The sequence below is a fragment of the Doryrhamphus excisus genome, linkage group LG5 (genome assembly GCF_037039965.1).
Source record: "Doryrhamphus excisus strain RoL-2023G ecotype Guam linkage group LG5, RoL_Dexc_Guam_v1.1, whole genome shotgun sequence".
Lineage (NCBI taxonomy): Eukaryota > Metazoa > Chordata > Actinopteri > Syngnathiformes > Syngnathidae > Doryrhamphus > Doryrhamphus excisus.
In genome coordinates, this window is record NC_136361.1 from 10,539,821 (window position 1) to 10,557,179 (window position 17,359).

Consider the following 17,359-nt stretch of genomic DNA (forward strand, 5'->3'; position numbering starts at 1 on the left):
AAATCAGAGATAAAAAGTATGAGATACAATGTCATAGTTATGAGATTAAAAAGTCATAATTATGAGGAAAAAAGTTGAAATTGTGAGATAGAAAATGTAAATTGTAAGATGAAAAGAAATTTTAAAAAAATCAAAATTACGAGTGAAAAAGTTCTATTTCTGATAAAAAAAAGGTCCAAATTACAAGATAAAATTTATGCGATTAAAAAAATTATGACATAAAAAGTGGAAATTTTGACTGAAAAATTCATTTGAGATAAAAAGTTATGATACTACAAATCATAAGATGAGTCAAATTTATGAGACTCATAATTTTGAGATTAAGTCATAATTATGAAATAAAGTCAATATTGGATTAGAAAGTTAACGAAAGTTAAATGAAAATTATGACATAAAAAGACCTAGATAATTAAATGTTAACATAATAAGCTAAATAAATAAAATATCCCAATGCCAGGTCATAGTTAAGAGAATAAAAAGACATTTCATTTAAACACATTTAAATGAAAAATGGAAATTATCAGCTAAAAATAGAAGTTGATAAAAGTCAAAATTATGAGATGAAAAGTTGAAATCAGAGATAAAAAGTATGAGATACAATGTCACAGTTGTGAGATTAAAAAGTCATAATTATGAAAAAAAAGTTGAAATTGTGAGATAGAAAATGTAAATTGTAAGATGAAAAGAAATTTAAAAAAAAAATCAAAAGTACGAGTTAAAATGTTGTATTTTTGAGAAAGAAAAGGTCCAAATTACAAAATAAAATTTCTGCGATTAAAAAAAATAATGACATAAAAAGTGGAAATTTTGACCTAAAAAATCATTTGAAATAAAAAGTTATGATCCTACAAATCAAAAGATAAAAAGTCAAATTTATGAGAGTCATAATTAGGAGATTGAAAGTCATAATTATGAAATAAAGTCAATATAGGATTAGAAAGTTAACTAAAGTTAAAACTAAAACTATCACAAGTTGATAAAATTTTGATGAAAATGATGACATAAAAAGACCTAATTTTGAAATAAAAACTAAAAAGTCATATTATATTTCCCTTTCAGTGGTTGAAAGGGGCTTCCATAAATACATGTACCTTTTCAAAGTAACACCACATAATACATAACACATACGTAGATAAAACATACAGCCTAATATAACATCATCACATTTCAATATGACTGAGGATGTGGAGAAATCCTTCCATCCTTCCTTCCTTCCTTCCAAGGAAACACCAGATGAGGCCTTCTGTGTTGTGTGTATGTGTGTATGTGTGTGTGTCAGGGATGCAGTGTCCCGCCAACAGCATGTACAGCGTCGCAGCGCCAGGATGTCCACTCAGCTGCGCGTCTTTGTCGTCACCCGTGGAGTGTAAAAGCCCCCCCAGTGAGGGTTGTGTGTGTAACCCTGGATACTTTTTCACTCACGTGAGATTATTTTATGGGTTTTCTTTCATTCCACCAAAAAGTGTCGCACTGAGCCTGATGGGGTTTGCTTTTAGGGCGGCTGCGTGCCATTGGCCCAGTGTCAGTGAGTGTCAGGGTTTCCACTCCGCCAAAATATCCCCAAGGTATGGCTTTCCTATCCTCATGTGGACTTTTCATCTGAGAACTTCATCTCAGTTATGACTTTAGCTCATCATTGTTCTTTTTTTATCTCACAATTTTCACTTTTTCTTTCATAATTACGACTTTTTCTCATCATTTTGACGTTTTTTTTTATCTCAGTTATAATTTATTATATTATTATAATTATACTTTTGACTTTTTATCTCATAATTACGACTTAATTTTGTCATAATTGTGACTTTATCCATTCGTATGACTCATCATTTTTCATTTTTTTAAATCTCAGTTATGATTTCTCTCATACTTTTGACTTTTTATCTCATAATTACAACTTAATTTTGTCATAATTGTGACTTTTTCTGTTAGTATGACTCATCATTTTTCTCTTTTTTTAAATCTCAGTTATGATTTATCCCAAACTTTTGATCTCATACTGACTGACTCTGAACTTTAGCTCATCATTGTACATTTTTTCAAAATTTTGACTTTTTCTTTCATAATTGCGACTTTTTCCTCATCATTTTGACCTTTTTTTGAAATCTCAGTGATGATTTCTCTCATACTTTAGACTTTTTATCTCATAATTACGACTTAATTTTGTCATAATTGTGACTATCTGTTAGTATGACTCATCATTTTTCATTTTTTAAAATGTCAGTTATGATTTATCTCAAACTTTTGATCTCATACGTCTGACTCTGACTTTATGACTTTAGCTCATCATTGTACATTTTTCTCACAGTTTTTACTTTTTCTTTCATAATTGCGACTTTTTCTCATCATTTTGACATTTTTTTTAAATTTCAGTTATGATTTCTCTCACACTTTTGACTTTTTATCTCATAATAGTATGACTCATAATTTTTCATTTTTTAAATGTCAGTTATGATATCTCTCAAACTTTTGATCTCATATGTCTGACTCAGATTTCTGAATTTGGACATTTTATCTCATATTCTTGACTTTTTGGTCATAATTCCAACTTTGCATCTCATAATTATGACTTTCACATATTTACAACATTTATTCTCATAATTGTTACGATCCTACCTCTTAATTATGACTTTTAATCATGACTTATCTCATAATTGTGACTTTTTCTCATTTTTATGTTTTTTTTAAATCTCAGTTATGATTTCTCTCATATTTTTGACTTTTTAACTCATAATTACGACTTAATTTTGTCATAATTGTGACTTTACCTGTTAGTATGACTCATCATTTTTCATTTTTTAACTCTCAGCTTTGATTTATCTCATACTTTTGACTTTTTATCTCATAATTAAGACTTCATTTTGTGATCTCATACATCTGACTCTGACTTGATGACTTCAGCTCATCATTGTACATTTTTTTTAATCTCACAATTTGGACTTTTTCTTTCATAATTGCAACTTTTTCTCATCATTTTGATGTATTTTTTAAAAATCTCAGTTATGATTTCTCTCATACTTTTGACTTTTTATCTCATAATTACGACTTAATTTTGTCATAATTGTGACTTTATCTGTTAGTATGACTCATCATTTTTCATTTTTTTCATTCTCAGTAATGATTTCTCTCATACTTTTGACTTTTTATCTCATAATTAAGACTTAATTTTGTCATAATTGTGACTTTATCCGTTAGTATGACTCATAATTTTTCAAATCTCAGTTATGATTTATCTAAAACTTTTGATCTCATACGTCTGACTCTGATTTCTGAATTTGGACATTTTATCTCATAACCTTGACTTTTTGGTCATAATTCCAACTTTGTGTCTCATAATTATGACTTTTCTGTCATATTTACAACTTTTTAGCTCATAATTATTACTATCCTACCTCTTAATTATGACTTTTAATCATGCCTTATCTCATAATTGTGACTTTTATCTCCTAACTTTGTTCGTTTTTATGTCATCATTCTGACTTTCTCTCATATTGTCGACTTTATCAGATAATTATGACTTCTTCTCTGCTGACTTGGATGTGTGTTTCCTAATGCGAATTTGTATCTCCTAAGGTGTGTCCATGTCCTTCAAGAGGACATCCTGCATGAAGACGGCGCCCATGTGGAGAAAGGGATTGTGGGAAAAAGGGGAGAATCTTTAAAGCTGCTTTCTGCAAGGGACTCAACTGTCTGTACGCCTGTTGCTATCTGGGGGGAAATAATGGGGGCTTTGCAGCAGTGGTGTCCAATGTGTGGCCCCGGGGGCCAACTGTAGCACAGAGCTTGTTTTTGTGGAAATAACATTTCTTAAAAAGTCAGCAAATTCTATGATAAGTTTAGGGGGGTTTTGGGTAAAACTGAATGGTTTTGTTGAGACCATCTCAGGATCTCTTCTTGTTCAAATAAAATGTCAGCAGTACCGCTGGGGTGGGCTCTTCATGCAGTGCTTGCTCACAAGGTCAAATCATTAGGAACACCCAAAGTCGCCAATTAACCTAGCATGTTTTTGGAATGTGGGAGGAAACCGGAGAAAACGGGGAGAACATGCAAACTCCACACAGAGATGGCCGAGGGTGGGATCGAACCCTGGTCTCCTAGCTGTGAGGTCTGCACGCTAACCACTCGATCGCTGCGCAGCCGGAAGTCAAATCCAAATCCAAAGTATTCAGGAGACGTGTTGAAAGAGGTTGTGATGACTATTCTATATTCTATGCTGGCCAACGTTGGATGAGACACACAAGCACCAGACTTCACCAATAGGCTTTTCATTGCCAAAACCCCAAGGGTACACTGACACTGGATGAGATGTTAAGAAGGGTGTACAGAAACGGAAAGATGGGGTTGAAATGTTGATTTACTTACTAAAGACTCGAGTGGATCATGAACACGACAAGCAGGAGTCACCAACGGCCGCCATATTTGGGGCCGACTAGTAGCAGGCAGCGTGTTTCCCCGGGTGAAGCATACTCGAGATGGTTCTGGAGCAGGTTAACCGGAAGGCGCGTCCCCCACAGAGTCACTGTCCTCCGAGCCCCCGGCCGCGTCAACCACCAACGTCATGTCGGGCTGAATGTCCTCCTCATCCGACTGAACCGTGTGACCGTCGCCGTCCTCGTCCTCTTGCACACATTCAGAGTCCTTATCAGAGCAGGTTTTGTCCAAGTCAGACTGGAGGTCCGGACCTGTTGGAGACGCGGACCCGTTAGCCGGGTATTGACGGAGTGAGCGTCTGGGTTTGAAACGGCGTCACCTGAGGTGAGGGACGACTCGGTGCTGGTGTCGTCTCCGGAGTTCAAGAAGTCATCCAAAGCCTCCTGGTCTGACGGGTCGGTGAACGTCATCTGATCCAGAACCCCCATCGCCGCCGCTTCTGCTGCGTCTGGATTGACAGCTTCACCTTACACTTCACTCCCGTTTCCTCTCATACGCGCCGTCGGCATCTACGCTTTCTCTCAACAACACTTGGTCTTTTCTAGAGTACCGTCTCTTTAAATTCATTCAGCAAAATGAAGCATTTAAAGAACATTGAAAGAACAAATTCATGCATACATTACACAATGATGAAAATTTGGGGTGTCCGATATTGGCTTTTTTGCCAAAACCTGATATGCCAATAATGTCCAACTCTCAATTCCCGATATCAGCCGATACAAGCATCATCATGCCGACATGCCCGGATTGTACCATTTAGTTGATCATTGATTCATTAGAAACCTGACTAGCAGCACAAACATGCCATATTGGTTGACATCATTTCGACTTTTATCAAGTTCCATTTTTTATCTCAGAATTTCCATTTTTCATCTAAAATTTGTTACTTTTTAATCTCTTAATTATGACCTGGCATTGGGATATTTTTTTAATGATGTTATATTAGGCTGTATGTTTTATCTACGTATGTGTTATGTATTATGTGGTGTTACTTTGAAAAGGTACATGTATTTATGGAAGCCCCTTTCAACCACTGAAAGGGAAATATAATATGACTTTTTAGTTTTTATTTCAAAATTAGGTCTTTTTATGTCATCATTTTCATCACATTTTTATCAACTTTAGTTTTAACTTTAGTTAACTTTCTAATCCTATATTGACTTTATTTCATAATTTCAACTTGTATTAGTTTTAACGTTAGTTAATATCTCACAATTTCAAGTTTTTTTCTCATAATTATGAGTTTTAATCTCAACTATGACATTGTATCTCATACTTTTTATCTTTGATTTCAACTTTCATCTCATAATTTCCACTTTTGTCAATTTCCATTTTTTATCTCATAATTTCCATTTTTCATCTAAAATGTGTTACTTTTTAATATTTCGTTACTTTTTTAATGTCTCCTGTGGCGGAATGAACACGTATGTGTTGTATACAGCATTTTTTAATTGTTGTTTTTCATGATCGGGGGGGGGGGGAATCCAAATTCATTTGAGATAAAAAGTTATGATACTACAAATCAAAAGATAGGTCAAATTTATGATTTCATAATTTTGAGATTAAAAGTCATAATTATCAAATAAAGTCAATATAGGATTAGAAAGTTAAAACTAACACAAGTTGATCAAAATTTGATGACAATGATGACATAAAAAGACCTAATTTTGAAATAAAAACTAAAAAGTCATATTATATTTCCCTTTCAGTGGTTGAAAGGGGCTTCCATAAATACATGTACCTTTTCAAAGTAACACCACATAATACATAACACATACGTAGATTAAACATACAGTGTAATATAACATCATTAAAAAAATATCCCAATGCATAATTAAGAGATTAAAAAGTAACACATTTTAGATGAAAAATGGAAATTCTGAGATAAAAAATGGAAATTGATAAAAGTCGAAATTATGAGATATCAACCAATATCGAATGTTTGTGCTGAGGTTTCTAATGAATCAATGATCAACTATGGACAATTTGGAGTCGCCAATTAAACTAGCATGTCTGTGGGAGGAAACCGGAGTACCCGGAGAAAACCCACGCTTGCACGGGGAGAACATGCAAACTCCACACAGAGATGGCCAAGGGTGGAACTGAACCCTGGTCTCCTAGCTGTGAGGTCTGCACGCTAACCACTCGACTGCCGTGCCACCCGCAGTGCAATCAATGTTTGTTTATATTCCTGTCTGCTAAACATACTGCTAATATGAATGCACTAGGAGCTACGCTAATAAAGTAGTGAGGAGCACTATGAGCTTTCCGCCGTTCTTTGTGAATCCATAATGTTTCCAAACTTACCATTTAACCTTCCTCTTGTGTTAGGGTCGGCACCGACCCGTTTTACATTTTAATGCATAAAAAGAATCCCATAACATTTGTTTATTGCATCAAGGCTTTTTGACTTTGTCAGGAAACTCTATTTCAACAAAATAAAACCAAAATAATAATTTTTACTACATTTTAAAATGGTCTGGTTGAAATTATGACCACTGTATTGTTAGGGTCGGTTTGGACCCAGTTATAATAATATGATTATAAAGCAATATTATGAGCCACAACTGAAATCATAAGTGTACAATTAGCCAACACAATGACAACCAGCTCCTCTTCTCATCATGGAAGCTTCAGGGGATTCTCATTTTGACCGCTTTTCCAGTATACCAGCAGAAAAACAAGGTCCAGACATGTGAGGTGAATTCACTCATTTGACTGATGGCTGATTTCACATTTACAATTTGGATCATGGAAAGAATGGCAAGAAGTACAGTGAACCAAGATCTGGACCTGTTCTGATTTTTCATTTCACTTTATACTAAAGTTCTGTTGCTGAAAACAATCACTTTTTATACCTTTTCTTGACATGAATATATATGGGTCAAAATTCACCCCAACACCATAGATGTTTCTTTAGTGATTAATACTAAAATGAGAAAATAAATCAAACTAATTGATTTAAGAGATATGTTCTATATCCCTCAGTAATAGCCAGAGGGCTAATAATTTATGAATATGATTCTTTTGAGGTTCATTTGACCATTTTTGGAAATTGAAATGGAGGGGTATAGTGACAAAAAAAGGCCTACATGCCCACACCAAAAGTATTAAAAGCAACATTTTCATGAATGAGGAAGCCTAAGAAGGTAACCAAGACATGAGAAGCAAATTTGATGGTAACTTATTGTTTTTAGTGTATTTTATAGCTGATTTAATACATGGGTCAAAACCCACCCGTTAACATAAGAGATGATACCAGAAAGCTAACACAAGAGGAAGGTTAAACGGTGCGGGGGGGGGGATACGAACGGCTTCCGTTCGTATTCAATACAAAACGCCAAATAATGATGGTGCATTCATGGCGCCTGGGGAACAGCATATGGGGTGAAGTTGAACATTAATAAAACGGCGCTTGAATCAGATTTTACCGATATCCACAAACGCATCGCGATGAATCTCGGCCTCACCCGTCAATTGCATGCGTATGCAGTGAAGTCGACCCAGTGAATGAGCCGCTGCACTCACATCGATGTATCGATTAATATCGATTATCTTCCACACCCTTAGTGTTTACTGTACTATATATTGCTTTTTAGAAGGATAATATGTACTGTATGTGTAGTAGAGTAGTAGTAGTAGTAGTAGAGAGAGAGGGACGGGTGCAGGTAAAGGTGTACGTACGTCTGGGAATGAATCCGGTGGAGCGGTATTGTTCCAGGTCTTGGTGAAAGGCTTCTTCGTAGACTTTTTGCCGTTGCTTCAGTTTCTGCTGGCGACTTCGCTCCAGTTGGGCGGCTTTGTGCGCGTGCTCGCTGTTGAGCTGGGCTGTGTGCACGGAAGACACGTCATATTTCACACGTTCTTCCAGGACGCTTGGGTGAGCTCGAGCATCCTTTTACTTCCCAGACTTGCAGCAATAACATGGAAAAACAAGAGCTCACCTTCCAGTGACTTCAATTCTCTCCTTTGGAAAGAAAGATCAGACAAACTCCCATTAGAACAGCAACACACTCCACATACAACAGATTACACTTTTTATCCTGTACATCAAAAGTAGAAATGGCCATATTAAAAAGATGCTTTGATAATAATAATTTATCCTTGAACCTAAATAAAACTAAAATCATGCTGTTTGGTAACAGCAGAAAGGACACGCACCAGCAAATACAAATAGACGGTGTGGACATTGAAAGGGTGAAGGAAAATACATTTCTGGGGATCACAATAGATGAAAATATGAGCTGGAAACCTCATATTACAAATATACAACATAAGGTGGCCAGAAATATTTCAGTATTGAACAAAGCAAAATTTGTTCTCAATCAGAAATCACTCCACACTCTTTATTGCTCTCTGGTTCTACCATATCTTACTTATTGTGTGGAAATATGGGATAATAACTATAAAAGCAATCTTCACTCGCTAAATGTACTGCAAAAAAGGTCAGTAAGGATAATTCATAATGCCGCCTACAGAGAACATACTAACTCCTTATTTCTAAAATCACAAATACTTCAACTTGCTGATATAGTTCATCTTCAAACAGCTAAAATAATACATAAGGCTAAAAACAAGCAATTAGCTAAAAATGTCATCCAATACTTCTCTACAAGAGAGGAGAAATATGATCTCAGGGAAGAAGTACATTTGAAACACTTCTATGCTAGGACTACGTTATGCTAGCCATCACTATCACTATATTGACACTTACTATGGTACACATTATGGCATTGGATGCTCATATCACCTCGTACTTCGGTACATTATAAAAAAATAAAAAAAAACTTAAACTGTATTATGGAAAGCAGGAAGTGAACAAATGTAACAGTTAGTGATTGTAAAAGTACCAGACGGAGGGTAGGATTTAATAAGCTTTGCTTCTTCCTACTCCTTTTGGACATGTGGAACTGTGAACTGATTATGGGATGCACTCAATTGTAATTTGATGCATGTTCAAATGAAATTAAACCATTACCATTACCATTACCATTACCATTACCATTAGAATTTCATGACAAATTCGTGACTTCAATGTGTCTTATACAGTGCATCTGGAAAGTATTCACAGCGCTTCACTTTTTCTACATTTTGTCATGTTACAGCCTCATTCCAAACTGAATTAAATTAATCTCTTACCTCAAAATTCTACACAAAATACTCCATTATGACAATGTGAAAAAGGTTTTTTTGACATGTTTTGAATTGATTAAAAATAAAAAACAAAAAAATCACATTTACATAAGTATTCACAGCCTTTGCTTAATACTTTGTTGATCCACCTTTGGCAGCAATTACAGCCTCAAGTCTTTTTGAATATGATCCCACAAGTTTAGCACACCTATCTTTAGGCAGTTTTGCCCATTCTTCTTTGCAATAAGTCTCAAGCTCCATCAGGTTGGATGGGAGACGTCTGTGCACAGCCATTTTCAGATCTCTCCAGAGATGTTCGATCAGATTCAAGTCTGGACTCTGGCTGGGCCACTCCAGGACATTCACAGAGAACGCAAATATCGGCCCGATATATATCGGCCGGCCGATGTATCGGTTGGTCCTTATTTAGAAGGTGGTAAAATGTTTTCTATGTGGAAGCAATGGAGGGCCATAAAGGTACATTAGTGTACTCTGTCGTGTGGAAGATTAGCAATGTATGAAATGAGTAGAAGGCATATGTTTCTTGTGTCATGAAGATGGTACCTCTTGTGCTTCTTATAGGTTTCCAGTTGGTCAAGATGATGCTGTTTGGACGTCTGCTGCTCACAGCGACAACACAGCGTCTCCAAGTGCACCAGTCTGCTCTCCATCTCCTCAAAGTCACCTTCTAAATGAGCTGGACAAAGGAAAAAAAAGACGCAGCATTTACCTTCCAGGTCGACAATATGTTGGTTCCCACCCCCGTCTGGCACCTATGGAAGCCGTGACGGCGTCGAGTTGGTCGATAAAAGCGGGTAAGCTTTGCAACTGCTCCTGTAGTTGCGTCAGTGCAGATCGTCTCTTCTCCCAAAGTGCTGACAGCATCACCACGTCCCCATCCACCACCTAGCAAAGAGAAAATACACACTTATTACAGCCACCTTCTTCTTCTTCATCCCCCATCATGGCAAGTACATGACCCTTCATAGTTCATGGTTATGCTATTAAAATTATGTTATGTTAAATTAAGCTTCTTCATAATAGTATATTGGGGCGGTCGAGTGGTTAGCGCGCAGACCTCACAGCTAGGAACACCAGGGTTCAAATCCACCCTCGTGGGAGTGGAGTTTGTGGAGTTTGCCTGTTCTCCCCGTGCATGCGTGGGTTTTCTCCGGGTACTCCGGTTTCCTCCCACATTCCAAAAACATGCTAGGTTAATTAGCGACTCCAAATTGTCCATAGGTATGAATGTGAGTGTGAATGGTTGTTTGTCTATATGTGCCCTGTGATTGGCTGGCCACCAGTTCAGGGTGTACCCCGCCTCTCGCACAAAGACAGCTGGGATAGGCTCCAGCACCCCCGCGACCCTCGTGAGGAAAAAGCGGCAGAAAATGAATGAATATTCATTCATTTTGTGGGAGGAAACCGGAGTACCCGGAGAAAACCCACGCGTGCACGGGGAGAACATGCAAACTCCACACAGAGATGCCCGAGGGTGGAATTGAACCCTGGTCTCCTAGCTGTGAGGTCTGCGCACTAACCACTAGACCGCCGTGCCCCTGAATGAATATTAATTTTTTTCATTTGACTCTAGTAAAATGACTGCTGCTTTTTCTTGTTACATGATGCTTGAAGAACGTCCCACAGGCATCTCCTTGGACACGTTAGCGGCGTTACTTTCATCTGCTGCATTGATTCCGTCGGATAAGAAAAGCTTTGTCAGTGTCGGCCTGATCCATGTCTTCATTCAACACACCATGCACACTCACAGCGTTGCAGCAAATTCATCCAAACATTGGACGACGTGTGTCTGCGGCTGAAACCAAATCCCATCAACACTATGAATGGTGCTGCTCATGATTAAACTTCTTCTTCTGGTGAATTACTCGCTGAGAAGATTTTGGTTCATTTAGCCAAGTATGAAAATAGTAGAAGAAGAAGTAGATTTACCTCGGCAGCCTGACCACAGTCTTTGGTTTTCTTGTGGAGCACAAACCAACTCTCCTCATACCTACACAAACACAACATTGGCACATCATACATCTCTTGTGTGTGTGTGTGTGTGTGTGTGTACCTGCTGAGGATGTCTTGTCCAGCAGTGAACTGAGGAAGACTTTCTTCTAACCTTGAAAGCAAACAAGACAAAGTAGAGGAAAGGCAATAAAGGACTTGGTCATGGATGGTTGGTTCCACGAAAAACACAAAAGGAAGACGGTAATCTCCTTTACGGCAGGCGGCTATTTGGTTCCACACCCCACCGTGACTCGTGAAGCAGGATTCCTGAATATGCTACAAATATTTTTATTTTAATGTCCTTGTATGGTCATATTACCACTTCGGCACGAGGTACATTATTTTAAAAAAACAAAACAAAAAACTTAAACCTATATTATTTTATTAGTTAATTTGAGTGTAAATGTGACTATAGGGGTGTTATTTCATGTCCAGGAGGGCTCTAATAAAGTTAAAAAGCATATTTAGAAGCTGGTAAAAATGTTGTACTTCCGTACGAGGTGCATTATTAAAAAAATAAAATAAAAACATAAAAATAAAAACCTTAAACTGTATTATGGAAAGCAGGAAGTGAACAAATGTAACAGTTAGTGATTGTAAAAGTACCAGATGGAAGGGTAGGATTTAATAAGCTTTGCTTCTTCCTACTCCTTTTGGACATGTGGAACTGTGAACTGATTATGGGATGCACTCAATTGTAATCTGATGCATGTTCAAATGAAATAAAACCATTACCATTACCATTACCATTAAACCTGTCTTATCTGCCTTATGTCTATTTTATTTGTTAATTTGAGTGTAAATGTGACTATAGGGGTGTTATTTCATGTGTAGGAGGGCTCTAATAAAGTTAAAAAGCATATTTAGAAGGTGGTAAAAATGTTGTACTTCGGTACAAGGTGCATTATTAAAAAAAAAACCTTAAACTGTATTATGGAAAGCAGGAAGTGAACAAATGTAACAGTTAGTGATTGTAAAAGTACCAGATGGAGGGGTAGGATTTAATAAGCTTTGCTTCTTCCTACTCCTTTTGGACATGTGGAACTGTGAACTGATTATGGGATGCACTCAATTGTAATCTGATGCATGTTCAAATGAAATTGAACCATTACCATTACCATTTTTAGGCTTGACAATGCTTCATTTTACATGTGTGCATATTACTGTAAACTGTAAACGGGCAGCAAACATACCTGGACTTCCTCCTGCTTTTGGACTCCTTTGTTTTGTCTCCAAGTGTTTTCAGGCTAACAGAAGCAAAAACAAAACCATCAAGCTGTGCAACACACAACAAAACAGACTCCACACCAGAAGGCCAAGGATGTCGACACTAAGGATCGACCGATACATCGGCCGGCTGATATATCGGGCCGATATTTGCGTTATTTACTTGAATCGGTATCGGCCGATAAGCGTGTGGGTTTGCCGATGTATTTTTCCGCCACATGATTTACAGACAGGCATCCGACGGGCAGCTTTGTGTTGCCAGAGGACAGAGTGGTGAATCACAACAAGGGTACGTTTTCAACAGGAATGCTGCTGAATGCTTCATCTTTAAAAGTGCCTACCGTTGGAATTAGGGAGCTGTTGATGTAGTTGGAGGCTAATATGTACAGCTTTTACCAACACCGCTTTAATGGCAACGTTGGCAATTCAGTCCCATGGTGTTTGGAGGAGTTTCATTCAGCAATCGCCGGGCTGAGGTTAAATGCGTGTTGTGTTATGTGTGTGCGCTCTCTCCGAACATGCATGCACACGCACACACAGTAGGAATTGGAGCAGCCGTGTCTGCTATCAGAGGTCTCTAGCGTGCACAACACCAACTTTAATGATGAGAGAAATGTTTTATATATCATACTAAATTGTGTCAGTGTGATGTGTGTGTTTGTGTGTGTGGAGGTGGGTGAGGGGGGTGTCACACTGCGGAGGAGCAGTCATCACATCAGTGCTAGATAAAACATAAACTACGACAGAAATTTTTTGCACACGGTTGAATATTTATTCCTTTTAAAGTTGATAATGCCGTTTAAATGTGTGTTTAAGAAAGCTGAATCCTACTGTGTTCAGTGTTTACATTTCAATAAATATTTGTTTCAATTTGAGACCTGTAATATTTGTTATCATTGTCATTTTTCATGTAAAATTGAGGGAGCAAAAGCAGTATCGGCCACAAATATCGGCCCAAGCAAAATCAGCCATCGGGTAAGCATGATGGAAAAAAATCGGTATCGGCCCGGAAAAAAAAAAACATATCGGTCGATCCCTAGTCGACACATCCTACTTTTACAAACACATACATAAATATTGAAGAGAAACTCTGTGTAATCTTCATATTGTCAAAAAAAACAACTTCCTTTCAATAGCAAAGTTGGAATATTCAAGAAAAAACCTTTTTTCCATTTTTTGACGATTAGGTGGAAGAAAAGATCAGCGGAATAAAGTCAAGTCAAGACAAATATTTGCAAGAAAGCTGAAATTGTAAGTACTCATAATATTATCTGAAGAAATGAGGTCATTTTATCAGCATGAAATTTGTTTTATTTCATTCCACTTTTGTTTTTTGTTTGTTTCTTTCGTCTTTTTCCCTGATTACGGGGTCGCAGCAGCAGATCTTTTTGATCCGTATACTGATTCTAAATTTTTTGTTTTTAATTTTTTACAATTCCAAGTTTTTTCCATTGTGATAATTTCCACGAGATTCCACTTTAATTCAGTTGTTATTGGCTAATTCCATGATTCTGTCCGCAAATATGGAAATAATAATAATTGTTCACGTCATACTCTAATAAGTTTCATTTTTAACAAGTAAATACTATGAGGAGAAATATTAAAATATAAAAATATTATGGGGAAAATTATATTAAAATATGAAGAAAAATATTTTGTTGCATAGAGTTGAAAAATTAAAGAGTTGGAAATTTATGAGAAACAAAGAAAAATCAAGTTGTAATTTCTGGAAAACGAGGTGGGGTTCTAATATTATGGGAATCTTATGGGAATATTATTGGAATAAAACACAGGAGGGAAGTGAAATTGTGGTAAAATAAAAATAAGAGCAGCTGTACTTACATTAAGTCATTTTCTAAAAAAAAAAAGTCATACTGTAAAGAGAAAAAAAATGTTTAAGTTATTTTTTTGAAGTCGTAAAGTTATGAGAAACCAAATAATAATAATAATAATAATAATAATAATAATAATAATAATAATAATAATAATAATAATAATAAAGTTGTCATTTTTGGAAAATGATGTTGGGGAAAAAGGTTCTAATATTATGAATAAAATCATATATTACATGATGAACATTTGCAAGAAGTTGAAATAAAAAAGCAGCAGAAATAAGGTAAAAAGAGATGTAATGTTAGGAGACATTTTTTAACGTTGCAATTTTTACAAGGTGATGCGATACCACCATGGTATCGATATTTGGATCGTTCCGCCCACCTCGACTTTCTCCCCAGATTGACAGGCAGAGTTGATCTTACATCACATGACCGTCAGCTGAGAGCAATCACTTGGAAAGGCTAACAACCTAGCTTTTTTAGCAGTTTAGCTATAAGACCGTTTATGTGTGCGTGGTAATTCACAACTCATGTGTCATGTACTATGTCACAGTCAAGGCCAGCGTTCGTTCCACTCTACTAAAATGTCGGCAAACAAGCACGGACGAATCATACCAACCCAGTGGTTAAATCCTGTTGCACCATGTGAAGTCTTTCCCTGAAGTTTTCAAACATGATTCCGCCGAGTGCTTTAATTCCCAAGATGTGCTGTGTTGTGGAATGGATCCGCTTTTACATGCTGATGCTCGTCTTCCGCAATTCTTCTTCTACGCGGCAGTAAACCCCGGAGACTCTTTACTGCCCTCTCTGGTCTCTTTGTGAAACAACATTTAATGAAACGGGGTATTCCTAATAGATTCATGCCAGTTTCTTTCAACTTCTACAGTAATGCCAGCAGCACTCAATGGTCTGTGTTGGGACACTATGGTATTCTATGGAGTGGAAGCTGAATTAAAGCAAAGGGTGGTCTTGGCCACTATATTGTACTGTATATTTTTATAATAATAATAATAATTCACTGGTTAAGTTATATGGATCTGCAAGGCATCCCTCATTTATCACATTTAATTGGCTTTAGGACCCGCCATTATGTACACACTGGACATGAAATAGTCACCTTTACACTCAGATTACCCAATCTAGTAGAAAAAAGCATTAATAACACAATATAATGTGTATAGACTCACACCTGTTAGCAACTTCCTTGTTGTTGTTACTTCCGGTACGTACTACGGTGGTGATTGTCTCAGCAATGGAACATTACTGACATCTAGTGACCAGTGTAGAATACTACATATGAACGTGTCTTTGAAGTTCTGACATACACTTTCGGTGCAACTTAGACACATCATCAGTGTTGTATCCTGGGTTCACTGGGTGTTTCGGGTCTCACAACAGACACCCTTGCCCAGGTGACCCAGCCGGGTTGATCAGTCCCGGCTTGTGTCTAAGTAGCTTTTGTTGTTCTCCACGGATCTCCCCGCTTGATCCACAGCCATCTGGACGCCTTTTCTGCTGCGTCAGTGATGTTCTTGATGGCTCTTTTGTTATGCTGACCCTTCACTCCCAGCATCTTGAGTGCTCTAATGAGAGACTGGCCTACAAATCCTCTGCACCCGACCTCGATGGGGTTGCATCGGGTCCTCCATCCTCTGCTTCGGCATTCGTCTGCCATCTCCTCATACTTGGCCCTCTTCCTCTCAAAGGCCTCCTCCATCCGGTCTTCCCAGGGAACAGTCAACTCCAGCAGGACCACTTGCAGAGTTGTCTCTGACACCAGGACCATGTCTGGCCTGAGAGTGGTCACTGCGATGTTCTCTGGGAATTTGAGCTGTCTCCCTCGGTCGACTTTCAGCTGCCAGTCTCGAGCTGTCGCCAGCAGCCCCCCTGCTTGATTCCGGCACTGCTTCGACTTCTCTCCAGCCCTAACAAAGACGATGGACTGCCTTGTTGGTTGTTGGTATTTACTGGTTGAGATTCCTGTGCTGATGGCCTCTGCAATGACCCGCAGTACTTGGTCATGGCGCCAGCGGTAGCGCCCGTCCCCCAGTGCCCTTGGGCAGCAGCTGAGGATGTGTTCCAGTGATCCAGGACTCCGGCAGAGAGGGCACAGTGGATTCTCTGCCAAGCCCCAGCAAAAGAGGTTGGACGGACTTGGGAGCACATCGTACACCGACCGGATGAGGAACTCAATCCGGCTCAGATCGCCATAGCTCTGTCCACGATATCTTCCGGTCAGCTGCCTCCTCCCATCGGGTCCATGCTCCCTGCTGCCGCATCCTTACTGTCCTAGTACAGCGGGCTTCCTCTACCCCTGCTCGGACTTCCTCCTGGATCAGCTGACGCCTTTCCTTTCCCTGGGCCTTGTTGAAGCGAGGTCTTTGGTAGCTCCCAAGGCCTGCCCGTCCGGAAGCCACTGTTCCTACCAGCTCACTGTGTCGTAAGCGGGACTCAGCCTGGTCTACCGCCTCATGAGCTTTCCACTTCCTGCCAGTTCGTACTTCTACGCCAGCCGAGGAGACTTTGATGTCATTAGAGTCCCTATACAGCAGCACCTCCCTTGCTCGGTTGGCCATAAACTCCTCCATCAGACTACTGAAGGGCAGTTTCAGCTTGTTGCTCCTCCCGTGCAAGGCGATGCTGCTGAGGCTTCGCGGTAAGCCCAACCACCTCCGTAGGAAACAGCTGACCTTCCTCTTGAAGCCCTCGACGGTGGTCAGTGG

The 17,359-nt window shown here is 38.4% G+C and overlaps 2 protein-coding genes across 3 annotated transcripts in view; one reads left to right on the top strand and one right to left on the bottom strand.

Moving 5' to 3' along the window:
- LOC131105180 (IgGFc-binding protein-like) overlaps nt 1-4,001 on the top strand; it is a 57,358-nt gene extending 53,357 nt beyond the window's left edge. The window contains exons 36-38 of the mRNA XM_078790508.1: nt 1,280-1,422; nt 1,497-1,565; nt 3,571-4,001. Of these exons, the coding sequence (XP_078646634.1) occupies nt 1,280-1,422; nt 1,497-1,529 (176 nt within the window). The 3' untranslated portion in view covers nt 1,530-1,565; nt 3,571-4,001. The remainder of the gene's footprint in view (nt 1-1,279; nt 1,423-1,496; nt 1,566-3,570) is intronic.
- Nucleotides 733-15,449, bottom strand: LOC131105187 (dysbindin-A-like). Of its 2 annotated transcripts, XR_013627398.1 has the most exons (11): nt 15,256-15,449; nt 12,768-12,821; nt 11,636-11,686; nt 11,512-11,572; nt 10,335-10,467; nt 10,126-10,258; nt 8,373-8,395; nt 8,113-8,256; nt 4,748-4,876; nt 3,416-4,679; nt 733-2,626 (listed from the first exon to the last, which is right to left on the bottom strand). XR_013627398.1 is itself a non-coding variant. In XM_078790679.1 (10 exons), exons 1-10 carry the CDS (start codon nt 15,309-15,311, stop codon nt 4,486-4,488), a joined length of 978 nt encoding a protein of 325 aa, XP_078646805.1. In that variant the 5' UTR covers nt 15,312-15,449; the 3' UTR covers nt 3,234-4,485. The 2 variants fall into 2 exon arrangements, 1 of the variants encoding a protein (XP_078646805.1); XM_078790679.1 differs by lacking the exon at nt 733-2,626 and having other exon boundaries at nt 3,234-4,679.
- Nucleotides 15,450-17,359: the final 1,910 nt, after the last annotated feature.

What these genes read in the sequence shown, in the direction of transcription:
- LOC131105187 (XM_078790679.1), bottom strand. Translation starts at nt 15,311, where the DNA reads ATGTTTGAAAACTTCAGGGAAAGACTTCACATGGTGCAACAGGATTTA. An exon ending in CAACAGGATTTAACCACTGG is followed by an intron (nt 12,822 to 15,255) that starts GTTGGTATGATT and finishes TGCTTCTGTTAG; the next exon opens with CCTGAAAACACTTGGAGACA. An exon ending in CGAGTCGTCCCTCACCTCAG is followed by an intron (nt 4,680 to 4,747) that starts GTGACGCCGTTT and finishes CGTCTCCAACAG; the next exon opens with GTCCGGACCTCCAGTCTGAC.